We start from the raw sequence: 13,983 nt of genomic DNA, 5'->3' as shown, positions 1-13,983 counted from the left end.
TTCTTACCGAAAGGGTTCACAGTCATTAAGTCATTTAATGTAATTACGTGCAGATAGTTGTGCGATATTCATCACTCACATCTTTTTATTCTCTGGTTCTCTAGTAGAGTCAGCACTGGGTAGAGGCCACAGCAGGATGGAAACAGAGATAATGAGGCCTTTAATTTAAAAGAGTGGTTTGAAAGACAAGTGTGAGTGAAAGATAGGTACAGAAGGATGGAGTGTAGGGAAGGGTTATAATGCTGAATACAGTGTTCAAGATGATTCAAGATCTCTCAATAAATTAAAAAACATATTTTGCTATATGGTCATGCCTCCCTACTTTTCAAGTTAAAAACAGTCCAAGTTTAAGTAGTCTTAAATTGCTCCATTTGCTTGATCTCTGTCAGGATCAAGGGTGGGCAACTCTGGCCCTCAAGATCCACTCTCCTGCAGAACTTAACTAAACTAAAAAGTTACAGGCAAGTGAGCTTAACTCTGCAAGAAAGTGGACCTTCTTATAAAACAGTCAGCTAGTTATTCAGGCAACCCACCAATTAGGCGAAGTTGGAATTTTTCTTTGGTTTTGTGCATCCTTAGTAGAGTGCCATTACGCTGTTCTCCCAAAAGGTTCATCTCTGTGGAGAGCCAGCTTGATTGTCTATCAATCGTTCTACCCTGATAGAAACCATTAAGACAGAGCAAGTGGAGAATGCACCTAATCAAATGCATAACGGACACAAAAACAACCTCTTAAATGCTGCTGGATTGTGCGAGCACAAGGATTGCCATTCTCTGCCGTGCTGATTGAGTGTTGATATAATTACGTCGAACATGGAGCTGAGATTTGTGGGAAATAATGTCTTTGTTGCTAACAACAATCCCTGGGTGAGATATTACTTGAGCATGAAAAGGAAAGACTCTGAAAAGGTAATTATATGACTGTGCAGAATTAGCTCTTGAAGAGCCGATTCATCATCTGAATGATGTACACTCACAGCACTGATCAGGGTTTATTTGCATAAACTGCATTTTGATAAAACTGTGATCTATTAATTGTGCATTTAAAAAATTTGCACCCTCTCCTCTAACAGTGCGGAATACAAAAGGTGTTTTTTGAACTAAATAAGTGTGTAGTTCGTGCCCCAGACCTGCAACCAGGGTTCCTTTTACTACTTCTGCCAGATGCTCAAGGTTATTCCCCTATGTGCTCAGATTGGACAAAAAGACTTGGAAAAAGGTTTTTTTTTCTTTTCTTTTTTTTTTTTACGAAAAAGCTTGGATTTCACTTGTTGTCTTACTATTCAGGGACACAGAGACGCCGGCGCTAGGAAAGAGAGCTGCCTTTGTGTTACAGGACGTAGCCAGGCAGTGAGTGGTCCGAATGACCTGATTCTGCTTCCCCATTCTCTGGAACCAGTTCAAATGAAAAAATGGCGCCTGTGCCAATCCAGAAGCTTTTAGTTGCACTCATCAAACCATTCCCTCCTTTCTTTCTCCTCCCCACCTTCTCCTTTACACCTTCAGACGCGCAGCGTGAAATTGCCAATAATGCAGCAGCTTGTTCGTGCGCTCCATGCCGAGAGCGAGCGAGGCAGTGGTAGACGAAAAAGAAAGTATAAAAGGCAGAGAAACAGAGCACATGGACAAGCCGAGGAGGGTGGCAGGCAGGGCGTCCCTTTCTCGCGCATGGGGTGTTGAGAGATGTTATTTACATCGGGATGGGGAGAGAGAGGAAATGTCATGTTTATGTGGCTAGGTAATGAAAACGTGTTTGCTTCCTGAAAGGCTGACAGACAGGAAGCCTATTTCATTAGATTGCAGCACATAGGGTCTGATTGGCATGTTGTTCACCTTGCCAGAAATATCGTGGCATATGCCAATGAGAAGACGTCGAGACACATGCTCCATCCCCCCCAAGTGTGTGTCACAGGCATATGTCCCCCGCCACACAAAGGCCTGGGCTTTCTGATAAAATATCCACAATGCCAAAAGGCATTAGTCTGTGTCACAGCTATGACTGTCATTGTGTTTATTCTTAGCTCAGTTTTCTTAATCTCAGAGGTGACAAGTCTTTGTAGCTGTTGCTACCACTCTGCTGCATTGGGCCTTTACACATTTTGACCCATGTAAGCAGGATGAAGGGTGCTGGAGGCCATGATTGTGGTCGAGTTTTATTTTTATTTGCGTGTGTAAGCAGGTGCGCACATAAAAGCAGGTTGCTGCTGCCTCAACAACCCGCGATGATTCATGGCCCCCAATATGGACAGGAGACATCTGCAGAAAGACGAACACTGCAGAAAACAGATCTTTCATGTAGCTGCGGCTTTCTAACAAGAGCCGTGCGCTAGAAATGAGCACCATTACTCTGGGCTGGCATTGGCGTGCCGAGCGGCACGCAGTGCTTTGGCTGACAGCAGAACATTTCTAAAGGTCAGACATCTGCGGAGAGAGAGAGAGGGGGAAAACATATATGACGTTGAACATTTCCCTGTTCTCTCTTTCTCTCTACTCTCTCCTTCATTTCTCTATTTATTGTTCATTCCGGCTTGTATTGAGTGAACTGAGAATTGAGTGCGGTGTTTGCTATCGATTTGGCCAATCACTCATAAACCGCCATTTTAGAGAGACAGTCCCTGTTTTCCATTTGCTTAATGAAGGGTCTTGTATCTCCTGACCGCTGACAAATAGACATTTGCTATATGGCATGTAAAGACCCATCCGGTCACTTGATTGATCGCATCTCTCCTAGGTTGGCCTGCATTTTCAAACAACATTAGCTGGGAGTCATTGTCATCAAGATAAATGCTACTTCAGATGTAATTGAACTCTCATCAAGGGAGTATGCACATTATATCAGTACGTACACAAATAGGCTGTGAGTGATAATGTACATCCAGATGCTTCCTCTCACAACCTGGGCATCACTCAGGATTGCCCCTCACCTACTTCATCACTGGAGACTGTGCTGTGGGTTGGTGCCTGGGGGCAAAATGCAGCTCAAGCTGTCTCGTATTTCATTATCCAATTGAGAGTATATGCCATTAAAAACTGAAATATTAATGCTAATTAATGCTAAACTGCTTTAGTTTGAGACACCTGTTAGGCTGGGTAATGATGGACAATTATGGGTCATGCTTTCAGAGTGAAATTAGATCTTTTAAAGTGCCTTACATCACCATGTAGGTCACACTACTATAGATGATACACAAACAATGCTTTTATAATGCATAAATGTAGGTATATATGAGATAAACAAATTTTCTTTCATTCTTTCTTTCTTTTTTTCTTTCTTTCTTTCTTTCTTTCTTTCTTTCTTTCTTTCTTTCTTTCTTTCTTTTTTTTTGGCCCCCTATGGTTTGACAAAAATATTCCAAATCTGTGTGTGCTGCTGGTTAGTTTTTCTTACCTTTTACCAAATAAAAGAACATCATTTAAGGTTTATAATGTTGCATTATGCATAATCTGTGTCAAATTTATTTTTTTCTCTAATTTTGCATGATGTGTTTACAGAAAATGTTGCTGATTTTTCTTTCAGGAGCAAGTTACTCAATTTTGATATTGGGATTTTTTTATATATATGTATAAATCAGTTTAAATTAACATTCAAACTTTATTTTCTGAGCAGGCCTTATCAGAGCCTGAGGAGACACTCATGAATGAATTAAAGGCCGTGAGCGTATCATATTTGGCAGTGCTTGAGAAGTGTTATGGTTTCATGCCCTCAATGAGTCAAAGCCCTGGGCATCATTAATCATGCTTTCGATTTGTTTGACATTTTATCCTGAGGTCTGTGCAGCTGTTTCAATGGATGCCGTTGTTTCCAAAGTCCTAGCAGCAGACTGAAATATGGAAGCATTATCAAATTATTATTTCTATATCAGAAGCTGTAAATCACTCCATTCTGGCTGACACGGGCAACTTTCCCAGCCATATGTTACATGTCACATAAAGTCGCACGGCATCACCTGAAATGCCACATTTAAAAGATTTTTTTTAAAGATGCTTTTCCACCTGAAATGATAAATGCACTAGGTGTTATATCAGATAAACCTCACAATCCCATTTAAGATATGACTGGCTGAATTGTTGCTAAGAAGTGACAATGATGTATCTGCTGTGAAGCTGCCTAGCAAATGGTCCAGTAAACATGTTGCATCATAAACTAGTCAAAGGAAAACAGAAATGGCTTTGCTCCATTAGCAAATATCCTTGCTAATGTTCATCACATTTCTCTGCTAAACTAAAAGTGACTCAACGAGCCACTTTATAACCGATTAGTTGACTAGTCTCATGCAGATGTACTCTAAATATATGAATTAAACATTATTTATCATTCTCCTTTCTAGCTCCTCACCATCGATGACAACTTCTGTGGTCTGGATATGAACGCCCCACTCGGCGTCTCGGAGATGGTACGTGGAATTCCACTGTTCTCCGAATCCAATGACAAAATGACATCGGTTATCGCCTACGTGTACAAGAACCACTCTCTGGCCTTTGTGGGGACCAAAGGCGGTCGTCTGAAAAAGGTAGGACTCGTGTTTCTTTTGCAGGAGAGTTAAAAACCACCAAGTTGACTGATCCAAGGATTGCATCGCATCTGTGCGCTTCTAAAAAAAAGCTTCAGAGGTCTAGCAAGTCTTGTGTAGTAATTGCTGACATTGACCATTTTATGACACAAGAGAAGATCAGCGCGTGGTCCACTACATCCCGTTCTGTAGGAACATTAGATCCAGCGAGTTCAGTCTTCTGCCGTTGTGTCTGATGCATGTAGAGAGGGCCATGGGAATCCCTGCACAGGCAGAGGCTGTCGGGGGTAATTGGATGATGCGGTGCAGGGGCTTTCGGCCCGGTACCCTCTTCTCTTACTGTGCCTCATTCTGAGACAAATCCAAGGGCCAGCCAGACACTGCACAGAGAAATGGAGAGAGAGAGAGCACGACAGCAAGGGAGGGAAAGACAGACAGAGAGGGAGGGAGAGAGAGAATGAGAGTATCATTTTTCTCTTTTTCTCAAGTGCTAAACCTCCAGGGTGTTGACGTTACAGACGGGCAAATCTTTGCCAAAAGGCAGGATTCCAATTTGACGCATTCTTGTTATTGTGGTGGTGTGTTTTGTAGTTGGATCTGGCTGTCGATGAAAATCCATGGCATAACAGACTAGCCCTGTCCCAAAAATGTCATCCCTGAAGAAGGAAAGAGATGAACCATTTTGGTTCCTTTTCTGGAACTTTCCAGCCTGTTCCCACCAAGAAAGATGTCTATAGTCTAATATAACTAAATTAGTTCCCACACCAATACGTGATAATGTTATGTTTATTATGAGAGCATGTACACTACCGGACAAAAGTTTGTGAATGGTTTTAATGTTTTTTAAAGAAGTCTCTTCTGCTCACCAATCCTGAATTTATTTGATCTAAGGTACAGCAAAACCAGTAAAGTTTTAACAGTTTTACTATATATATATATATATATATATATATATATATATATATATATATATATATATATACCGGTATATATATTGACTCCAAGCTTTTGAATGGTGTAGTGCGTTACAAAAGATTTTTATCTTAGATAAATGCTTAAATTTGGATCTTTCTATTCAAAGAATCCAGAAAAAAAATTACTCAGCTGTTTTAAATATTGATAATAATAATAATAATAATAATTGTTTCTTGAATAGCAAATCAGCATATTAGAATGATTTCTGAAGGATCATGTGACACTGAAGACTGGTGGAATGATGCTGAAAATATAGCTTTAATCACAGGAATAAATTACATTTGAAAAAATATTCAAATAGAAAGCAGTTATTTTAAATAGTAAAAATATTTAATAATATTACTGGTCTTGCTGTATTTTAGAGATATTAAATGCAGGTTCGGTGAGCAGAAGCGTATGCATTAAAAAAACAAAAGCATGAAAAAAAATCTTGCTGTAAACTTTAGCCGCTTAATTAGACATGCTTCTTTTTCAAACTCCATTCGAAAATATACTTTTGAGACTAATGTAATTGGAGATGGAGCACTGATGCATCAAGACAACTCAGTGATTCCTTTTAGGTAATAGGGATGTTTTCTGAGGGCCATTCCAATAAAAAAAATACTAAAAATCCATGTCTTGTTAGAGACTATAATTGACGAAATGACACAAACGCCAAATTGCAGATACGAACAAAAGTGTGCAGCCAAACAAATCTCCAGGGAACAGACAGACAACACAGTGACGTTTTCTTTCAGGCAGACAAAAAAACATAACCATGCACACACACAGAAACCTTTTAGTTGCCATTTCAGTGATTGCAGATCTCTGCGGGAAAACAGCAGATGATGTCACTGTTGCCGTTTAGACAAAACAAGAAAATAGTCCACTTTGGCAGTCATTAATCAATGAAAATGAGTTTATTACCATCCCTTTTGCATGGTAATTTATTGGCCGCCAGCACGTCACACTCAGTGAATTGTTTACTAGCTGAAGATGAGCTCATCACGAAAAGTAAATAGTATCTGGAGCAACGCTTGTCTTCCATGAGATAGATGTATGGGAACTTGGTTTAAAAAAAGAGACTCCATAAAATCAAAATTAGCGTTTTGTGGCTTTTGATGCATGTTGGTTAGTTTTGGCATTTACATGCTAATGAACTCTAAAATGTTGACTAAATCCATTAAGCAATTCATACATTTGCAGTCCTTTTATTCTGGGAAATTGGAGCAATAAGACAAATCACTCATCCTGCACCGGATTTTTGTCCAGTCTGTAAAATGAGAATGTTTCTTCTAAAACCACGTGTAACTGATTAGCAAGTTGCAAATTAAGCTTATTGGCTATTGAAAAAGAATTTTCCCTTCCCAAATTTTGCTTTAATTGGAAATACTTAAGCATATGCTTAGAAAAGGAAAACTGTTCATTCGGTGACTTCATTGAGGTCTTTAAGTGACTTGTTTCAACAGTACAGCTGAACGGAAAAAACGACAACATCGTAGATAATGTAGAACTTTTGAGACTAGAAAGTTCTGAGATGTCTCTCTTTTGTGTGCGTAATGCTGTGTTTGATTGTTTTTATTTAATGCAGCATTCTCTGAATGTAAATGTTGTTATTATGTTGTTATTACTTGGGTGGAACAAGACAGCAGAAAGCCCACAAGGTATTTATTTTAAATGTGTACAGGATAATCCAAGGTTTACAGCATTCAGCATGGCTGTGGTTCTCTAACTGTAGTTAGCATTCGCAGTGTGATTGACTCCGAGAAGAGGTGCAATGGCAGAATGTTCTGTGTCTTACCACGTTAAAAGAAAGAGCTGTAGCCAAACCCCAGAGAGAAGCAGTAAACAGTAAACCCTCCAGAGAATATCACACTGACACATTTTTATGACGTGCACATACACACACACACACACGGTCGTCAGCATAAAGAGCACAGATCTGAAAACACCAAACTGCTGCATTTGCTGCAGCAGTTGTTCAGCACCCCTGGCACTGCGGCGGACCCCCAGACCAGATGTGGTTTTGGGACTTTGGAACCTCTTTGTCCCCTCTTGCTCCCTTGTTTTTCATTCATCCACTCACCCATCTCTGTCTCCCTCTCCCATATGTCCCTCTCTCTCTCTTTTTTAGTACCTAGTACAAATAATGGAATTTATGCTTTACATTTATTTAAATTTAAATTTTCTCTTTTGTATTTTGTGTTTGCATTATATATATATATATATACACAGTCGTGGCCAAAAGTTTTGAGAATTACATAAATATTAGTTTTCAAAAAGTTTGCTGCTGAACTGCTTTTAGATCTTAGTTTCAGTTGTTTCTGTGATGTACTGAAATATAATTACAAGCACTTCATACGTTTCAAAGGCTTTTATCGACAATTACATGACATTTATGCAAAGAGTCAGTATTTGCAGTGTTGGCCCTTCTTTTTCAGGACCTCTGCAATTCGACTGGGCATGCTCTCAATCAACTTCTGGGCCAAATCCTGACTGATAGCAACCCATTCTTTCATAATCACTTCTTGGAGTTTGTCAGAATTAGTGGGTTTTTGTTTGTCCACCCGCCTCTTGAGGATTGACCACAAGTTCTCAATGGGATTAAGATCTGGGGAGTTTCCAGAACATGGACCCAAAATTTCAACATTTTGGTCCCCGAGCCACTTAGTTATCACTTTTGCCTTATGGCACGGTGCTCCATCGTGCTGGAAAATGCATTGTTCTTCACCAAACTGTTGTTGGATTGTTGGAAGAAGTTGATGTTGGAGGTTGTTTTGGTACCATTCTTTATTCATGGCTGTGTTTTTGGGCAGATTTGCGAGTGAGCCCACTCCCTTGGATGAGAAGCAACCCCACACATGAATGGTGTCAGGATGCTTTACTGTTGGCATGACACAGGACTGATGGTAGCGCTCACCTTTTCTTCTCCGGACAAGCCTTTTTCCAGATGCCCCAGACAATCGGAAAGGGGCTTCATCGGAGAATATGACTTTGCCCCAGTCCTCAGCAGTCCATTCACTATACTTTCTGCAGAAGATCAATCTGTCCCTGATGTTTTTTTTTGGAGAGAAGTGGCTTCTTTGCTGCCCTTCTTGACACTAGGCCATCTTCCAAAAGTCTTCGCCTCACTGTGCGTGCAGATGCGCTCTCACCTGCCTGCTGCCATTCCTGAGCAAGCTCTGCACTGGTGGCACTCCGATCCCGCAGCTGAATCCTCTTTAGGAGATGATCCTGGCGCTTACTGGACTTTCTTGGACTCCCTGAAGCCTTCTTTACAAGAATTGAACCTCTTTCCTTGAAGTTCTTGATGATCCTATAAATTGTTGATTTAGGTGCAATCTTAGTAGCCACAATATCCTTGCCTGTGAAGCCATTTTTATGCAACACAATGATGGCTGCACGCGTTTCTTTGCAGGTCACCATGTTTAACAGTGGAAGAACAATGATTTCAAGCATCACCCTCCTTTTAACATGTCAAGTCTGCCATTCCAACCCAATCAGCCTGACATAATGATCTCCAGCCTTGTGCTCGTCAACATTCTCACCTGAGTTAACAAGACGATTACTGGAATGATCTCAGCAGGTCCTTTAAAGACAGCAATGAAATGCAGTGGAAAGGTTTTTTTGGGATTAAGTTAATTTTCATGGCAAAGAAGGACTATGCAATTCATCTGGGGAACTCTCGGGGAACTCCTTCGAGACTGTTGGAAGACCATTTCAGGTGACTACCTCTTGAAGCTCATCAAGAGAATGCCAAGAGTGTGCAAAGCAGTAATCAAAGCAAAAGGTGGCTACTTTGAAGAACCTATACTATGACATATTTTCAGTTGTTTCACACTTTTTTGTTATGTATATAATTCCATATATAATTCCACATGTGTTCATTCATAGTTTTGATGCCTTCAGTGTGAATCTACAATTTTCATAGTCATGAAAATAAAGAAAACTCTTTGAATGAGAAGGTGTGTCCAAACTTTTGGTCTGTACTGTATATATATATATATATATATGCATATGCATACACACACACACACACACACACACACACAAATATATATATATATATATATATATATATATATATATATATATATATATATATATATAATTTAGAACGATTCGATTCGATTCACAATTAAATTCGATTCGATTCAATTATAACGATTCGATTCTGCATTCTTTAAGTGCATTCACGGGATTATTTAAATGCTTCTACTAAATTCTTTAAATGCTTAGTCAGGGGGCAAATTACAGTAGGCCTAGCATTTATGGTTAGAGAACCATAGGTTAAAAAAAAACAAAAACCTTTTGTCCATTGTTAAATGCTAGTTTATGATGCGACATGGCATATGTAAAAATGTATGTAAGCCAAGTTTTTAAAAAAGAGCTTAAAGAGTATTATGTATTAGCTAACATTTTGTCACACCAGGGGCGTAGCCATAATTTCAGAAGTGACAGAAATGTCAAATACAATCATTTTATGTATGTAGCCTATATAATAATAATAATAATAATAATAATTATTATTATTATTATTTTTTTATTTTTTTTTACAAGGAATTATCTTCTTTTTTTAATCACTTTTAATTAGCTGTAATAAATCAAATACACTGCTGGACAATAATCAATCATTTGTATTCGATATTTTTTTCCTAATGGCAATTTTATGATTGTTTTATATACTAGGCTACATTTAATTAGCAATTATTTAAATTTTCTGCACAGAATAAGGTAGAAAATATACTTTATAGTTTCTGTACTGTAATAAATGTCAATTAGCACTGCATCATTCATAAATTGTTTGTGGGTTTTTTTTAGTTTCATCAGTTCATTCTGCTTTTATTCAGTTTAGCTGCAGATAGCCTGGCACGTCTATGAGAGCGAGATCGCTTCTCTTTCAGTGTGAAAACGTCTTTATCTCTATTTATCTTTTCCTCTCCATCAGCGAATGATTCTGAGCGAAAACGTGCCAGATGTCTGTTTGCTAATGAAACAAACGCTACTTTCATGCAACTGATTATCAGATAAATCTGGCGCTCTTATTTTTTAGGTCGTTGTTAATGCTGTGGTTAATTTTAAAAGTTTCCTTTGTATATTCGGTTCATCCGCATTGTTTAAAAACATTTATCATTCAATGGATCTGTGCGTATGATTTAGACCAGGGGTTGGCAACCTACGGCACGCGTGCCAACAGTGGCACGCAGAGGGATAATCGCTGGCACGCAAGCAATAAGGAAAACTGTATAATGACGTACAGTTTGATGTAATAACTTCTCATTAACTTCTCAGTCACACAGCCTGTTAGGAGCTACAAATACTATTAAAGTGTGAGAATTAACTTGCATGGATGCACGTGCAAACACTGCACATACTAGGTCCTTCAGATCAAAGCCTCGGTCTAACAGCACTCGTCAATGTCAAAATCACTGAGATGGCCAATCAGATCAAAGTAGGCGGGGTTTACTGTTCACAGAAGCAGAGCGCGAAGCGTCAGTTTAACGTTAAAGAGAGTGAGGTAAGATGAAGCTGCAAATCAATTAACATTAGTCAACTTTTAATAATACGTTTTACCATAGAAATGTTAAATGACCTAAAGCTATATCCAGTGATGAAAAAATTTCTGAAACATGGCCATTTTGAGAGAAAGAAAGTGGGGGGGGGGGGGGTAAATTGTCTCTCTCTGCAGACAATGAAGCGATTTTGCCCCTTTGTTGTTGAGAAATATAATGTAGCGATTCAGTATCGATTAATAAAAGTAGCGTGACAACACTCATAGGTTTATGAGCTTCTGAATGCTACTTTTTGCACAGCACGATCTCAGATCTCTGTGTGCGAGTGGTGTGTGTTGTGTGTGTGTGTGTGTCTGTGTGTGCACGTTCATCAATTAAAGCAGTGCATTAACGTTGATTAAACGTTAAAAAAACTTTTTTTAATCGTATAATAAAAAATTGTGTATGTACCGTTTAAATACAGAATTATATCGGGGTGTGGGGGGGGGGGGCTGTGCACACTTGGCACAGTGGTTAACCATAAAAATAAAAAATGGCACGTCATGCCGAAAAGGTTGCTGGTCCCTGATTTAGACACTTACATTTCTGCTCCGTCCATGCAATAAACACAGCTGTCGACGGCTCCGGTAACTCCGTCGGTAAGATGCAGAGAGCCTTTGACAAACTACAGAAAAGTAAAACTACTTCACGTTAGCATTACTGGCCACGAGTCCTATAGATCACACGTCAGCTGCGTCAGAGATGAACGGAGCGCGAGCGCAATCCTGTGACAGTCTCAGTCGGTAAACAGTGGAGCGCATGAAGGACAGATAAGAGGCACGATTCACGAACACTCTTCAAGGTCTCCATTAATTCGTGCGTGTAGTAATTTAATGTGTATACATTTTGAAAGCATTGAATCACTATAGAAATCGCGATTCATTCGATTCTTAGCATTTTGAATCAATTACTGTCCAAGATCGGCGATTCACGATTCAAAAATCATGTTTCAAGATCGATGCATATGAATCGTCAGGGTTTGTAATCGATGCATCGAGAAAACGAGTGAATCGTTACACCCCTAATATATATATATATATATATATATATATATATATATGTGTGTGTGTGTGTGTGTGTGTGTGTGTGTGAAGAGTTCATTTGCAAAGACAGATAACTGATTGGAATTGCATTCCAAATAAATATCAATCAAACTGCAGTTGGTTTGTTTTGATTAAGTAATAATAATAAAAAAGTTAACTAACAGTTAACTAACACAGTAAAAGCATAGCACAATAAAAAAATGTATTTATATGTAATGTAAAGTCGAAGAATATAAATATATATATATGTATATAAGTGTAAATATTTTCTAAATATATACTATGTGTGTGTGTATTTATATATACATAATAAATATACACAGTGCACATACATATATTATGTAAACAAATATATGTATCATATATATTCTATGTCCTTCATTTTGTTGCACAAGTGCAAAGATTACAGTTGAAATTAGTCGACATGTTTATTTTCTTCTCTCAAATGATCGATGTTCTGCCTAATGTTTAGTCAGTCTTTGCACTATGTTTTGCAATTTATTGTTCTTTCACGCCTTCAATATGTCAATAAACAATGTGTGTTACGTAATTGGTGGTATTGTTTGATGTTTGCAAATTTGTTGATATGAAATTGGTCTTAAATTTAATTCTGCATGGTATTAAAAAGGTCTTAAAAAGTCTTAAATCTAACTTTCAGAAACCTGCAGATACCCTGAATAATAACTGTTTCCCAATTCTTAATAACTTACAGGACTTCAGTCAGTAAAGCGGCCACCACATTTGATTTTACACTTTGGCTTAAAGCTCTTCAATCCCTTTAGTTCTTCTCAATGACATCTACGTTATCCTTTCAAAAACCCCTCATGATGCCTTTCACCTATAATAAATAGGCCATATGGCCGTATCTTCTCTTTTGGCCAGTAGCTATGTCAAAAAGGGTGAAATTAAACCTATTAATTGCGGTCAGTGCATCCATGTCAAGCCAGGGGTGGAGTCGATTGGCTTCTAATCCTTTCGTGTGAGGCATTCGCGGTAGCCCGCTTCATGCGGACCAGGAGGGCCGGATAAGCTCCCCTGCCGAGGTGATAATGCATCCAGTAGGCCCACTTGCCGCTCAGAGAACCTCAGCCACTCACTCAATACAATGAGCAGCTAACCTTGAAGCAGACCTGGCACAGGAAGTCTAGCTGACAGCGCACTGCGTGAAGAACGGGAGGGGAAAGTGTGTGCCTGTGTGTAGATAGGTCGAAGTGTGTGAGTTATCTGATGAGGCTCTGTGCATTTAGCCATGAGGTGTGCACTGAAGTGAATTCTTCGGCCCTTGGAGACGCCACTGAGGAGATGCACAGTTCAAAGGGCATGATTCAGACACTGTAAATTTGTTCAGGCAGTGGAGATGGGTTGTTTTAGGATGACGGCTCAGATTGCAGGTTGTCGATGGTGATGGCTGGTGGAAAAGGCTTCAATTTGTCTATGAATGGTAGATGGTGGTGGGGAAAAGGTCACGTTATCCTTTAGACGCGACTCAGACTTTTCGTTCTCCTTTTGCTTATTCTACCCATCCTTCTGTAGTGGTGAATAGACAGTTTTTTAGGCTTGTCATTCTACATTTGTTCAAAACTAACATACTTCTAAAAATATCACATTTAAACAATTGAATGGCTAATTATTTTAAAAATATATAATTTTATATTTATTACAAAATATGGACTCTGGACCACAAAACCAGTCATAAGGGTCAATTAAGCTGAATAAATAAGCTTTCCATTGATGTATGGTTTGTTAGGATAGGACGATATTTGGCCAAGATCCAACTATTTGAAAATCTGGAATCTGAGGGTGCAAAAAAAAGAAAATATTGAGAAAATCATCTTTAAAGTTGCTCAGATGAAGTTCTTAGCAATTCATATTACTAATCAAAGATATTTTTGATAAGTTTTGATATATTTACAGTAGGAAATT

General features: G+C 38.8%; 1 protein-coding gene across 9 annotated transcripts in view; it reads left to right on the top strand.

The window, feature by feature from the left end:
• Nucleotides 1–13,983, top strand: part of plxna4 (plexin A4) — a 229,723-nt gene that overhangs the window by 45,452 nt on the left and 170,288 nt on the right. For all 9 annotated transcript variants that reach the window (XM_059511099.1, XM_059511104.1, XM_059511102.1 and 6 more), the window contains one exon: nucleotides 4,329–4,511. In XM_059511099.1, the coding sequence (XP_059367082.1) occupies nucleotides 4,329–4,511 (183 nt within the window). The remainder of the gene's footprint in view (nucleotides 1–4,328; nucleotides 4,512–13,983) is intronic.

This window comes from Carassius carassius, chromosome 26, assembly GCF_963082965.1.
Source record: "Carassius carassius chromosome 26, fCarCar2.1, whole genome shotgun sequence".
NCBI classification, from domain to species: Eukaryota; Metazoa; Chordata; class Actinopteri; order Cypriniformes; family Cyprinidae; genus Carassius; species Carassius carassius.
The sequence above is the reverse complement of the archived record's forward strand: the minus strand, read 5'-3'. Positions and strand labels throughout refer to the sequence as shown.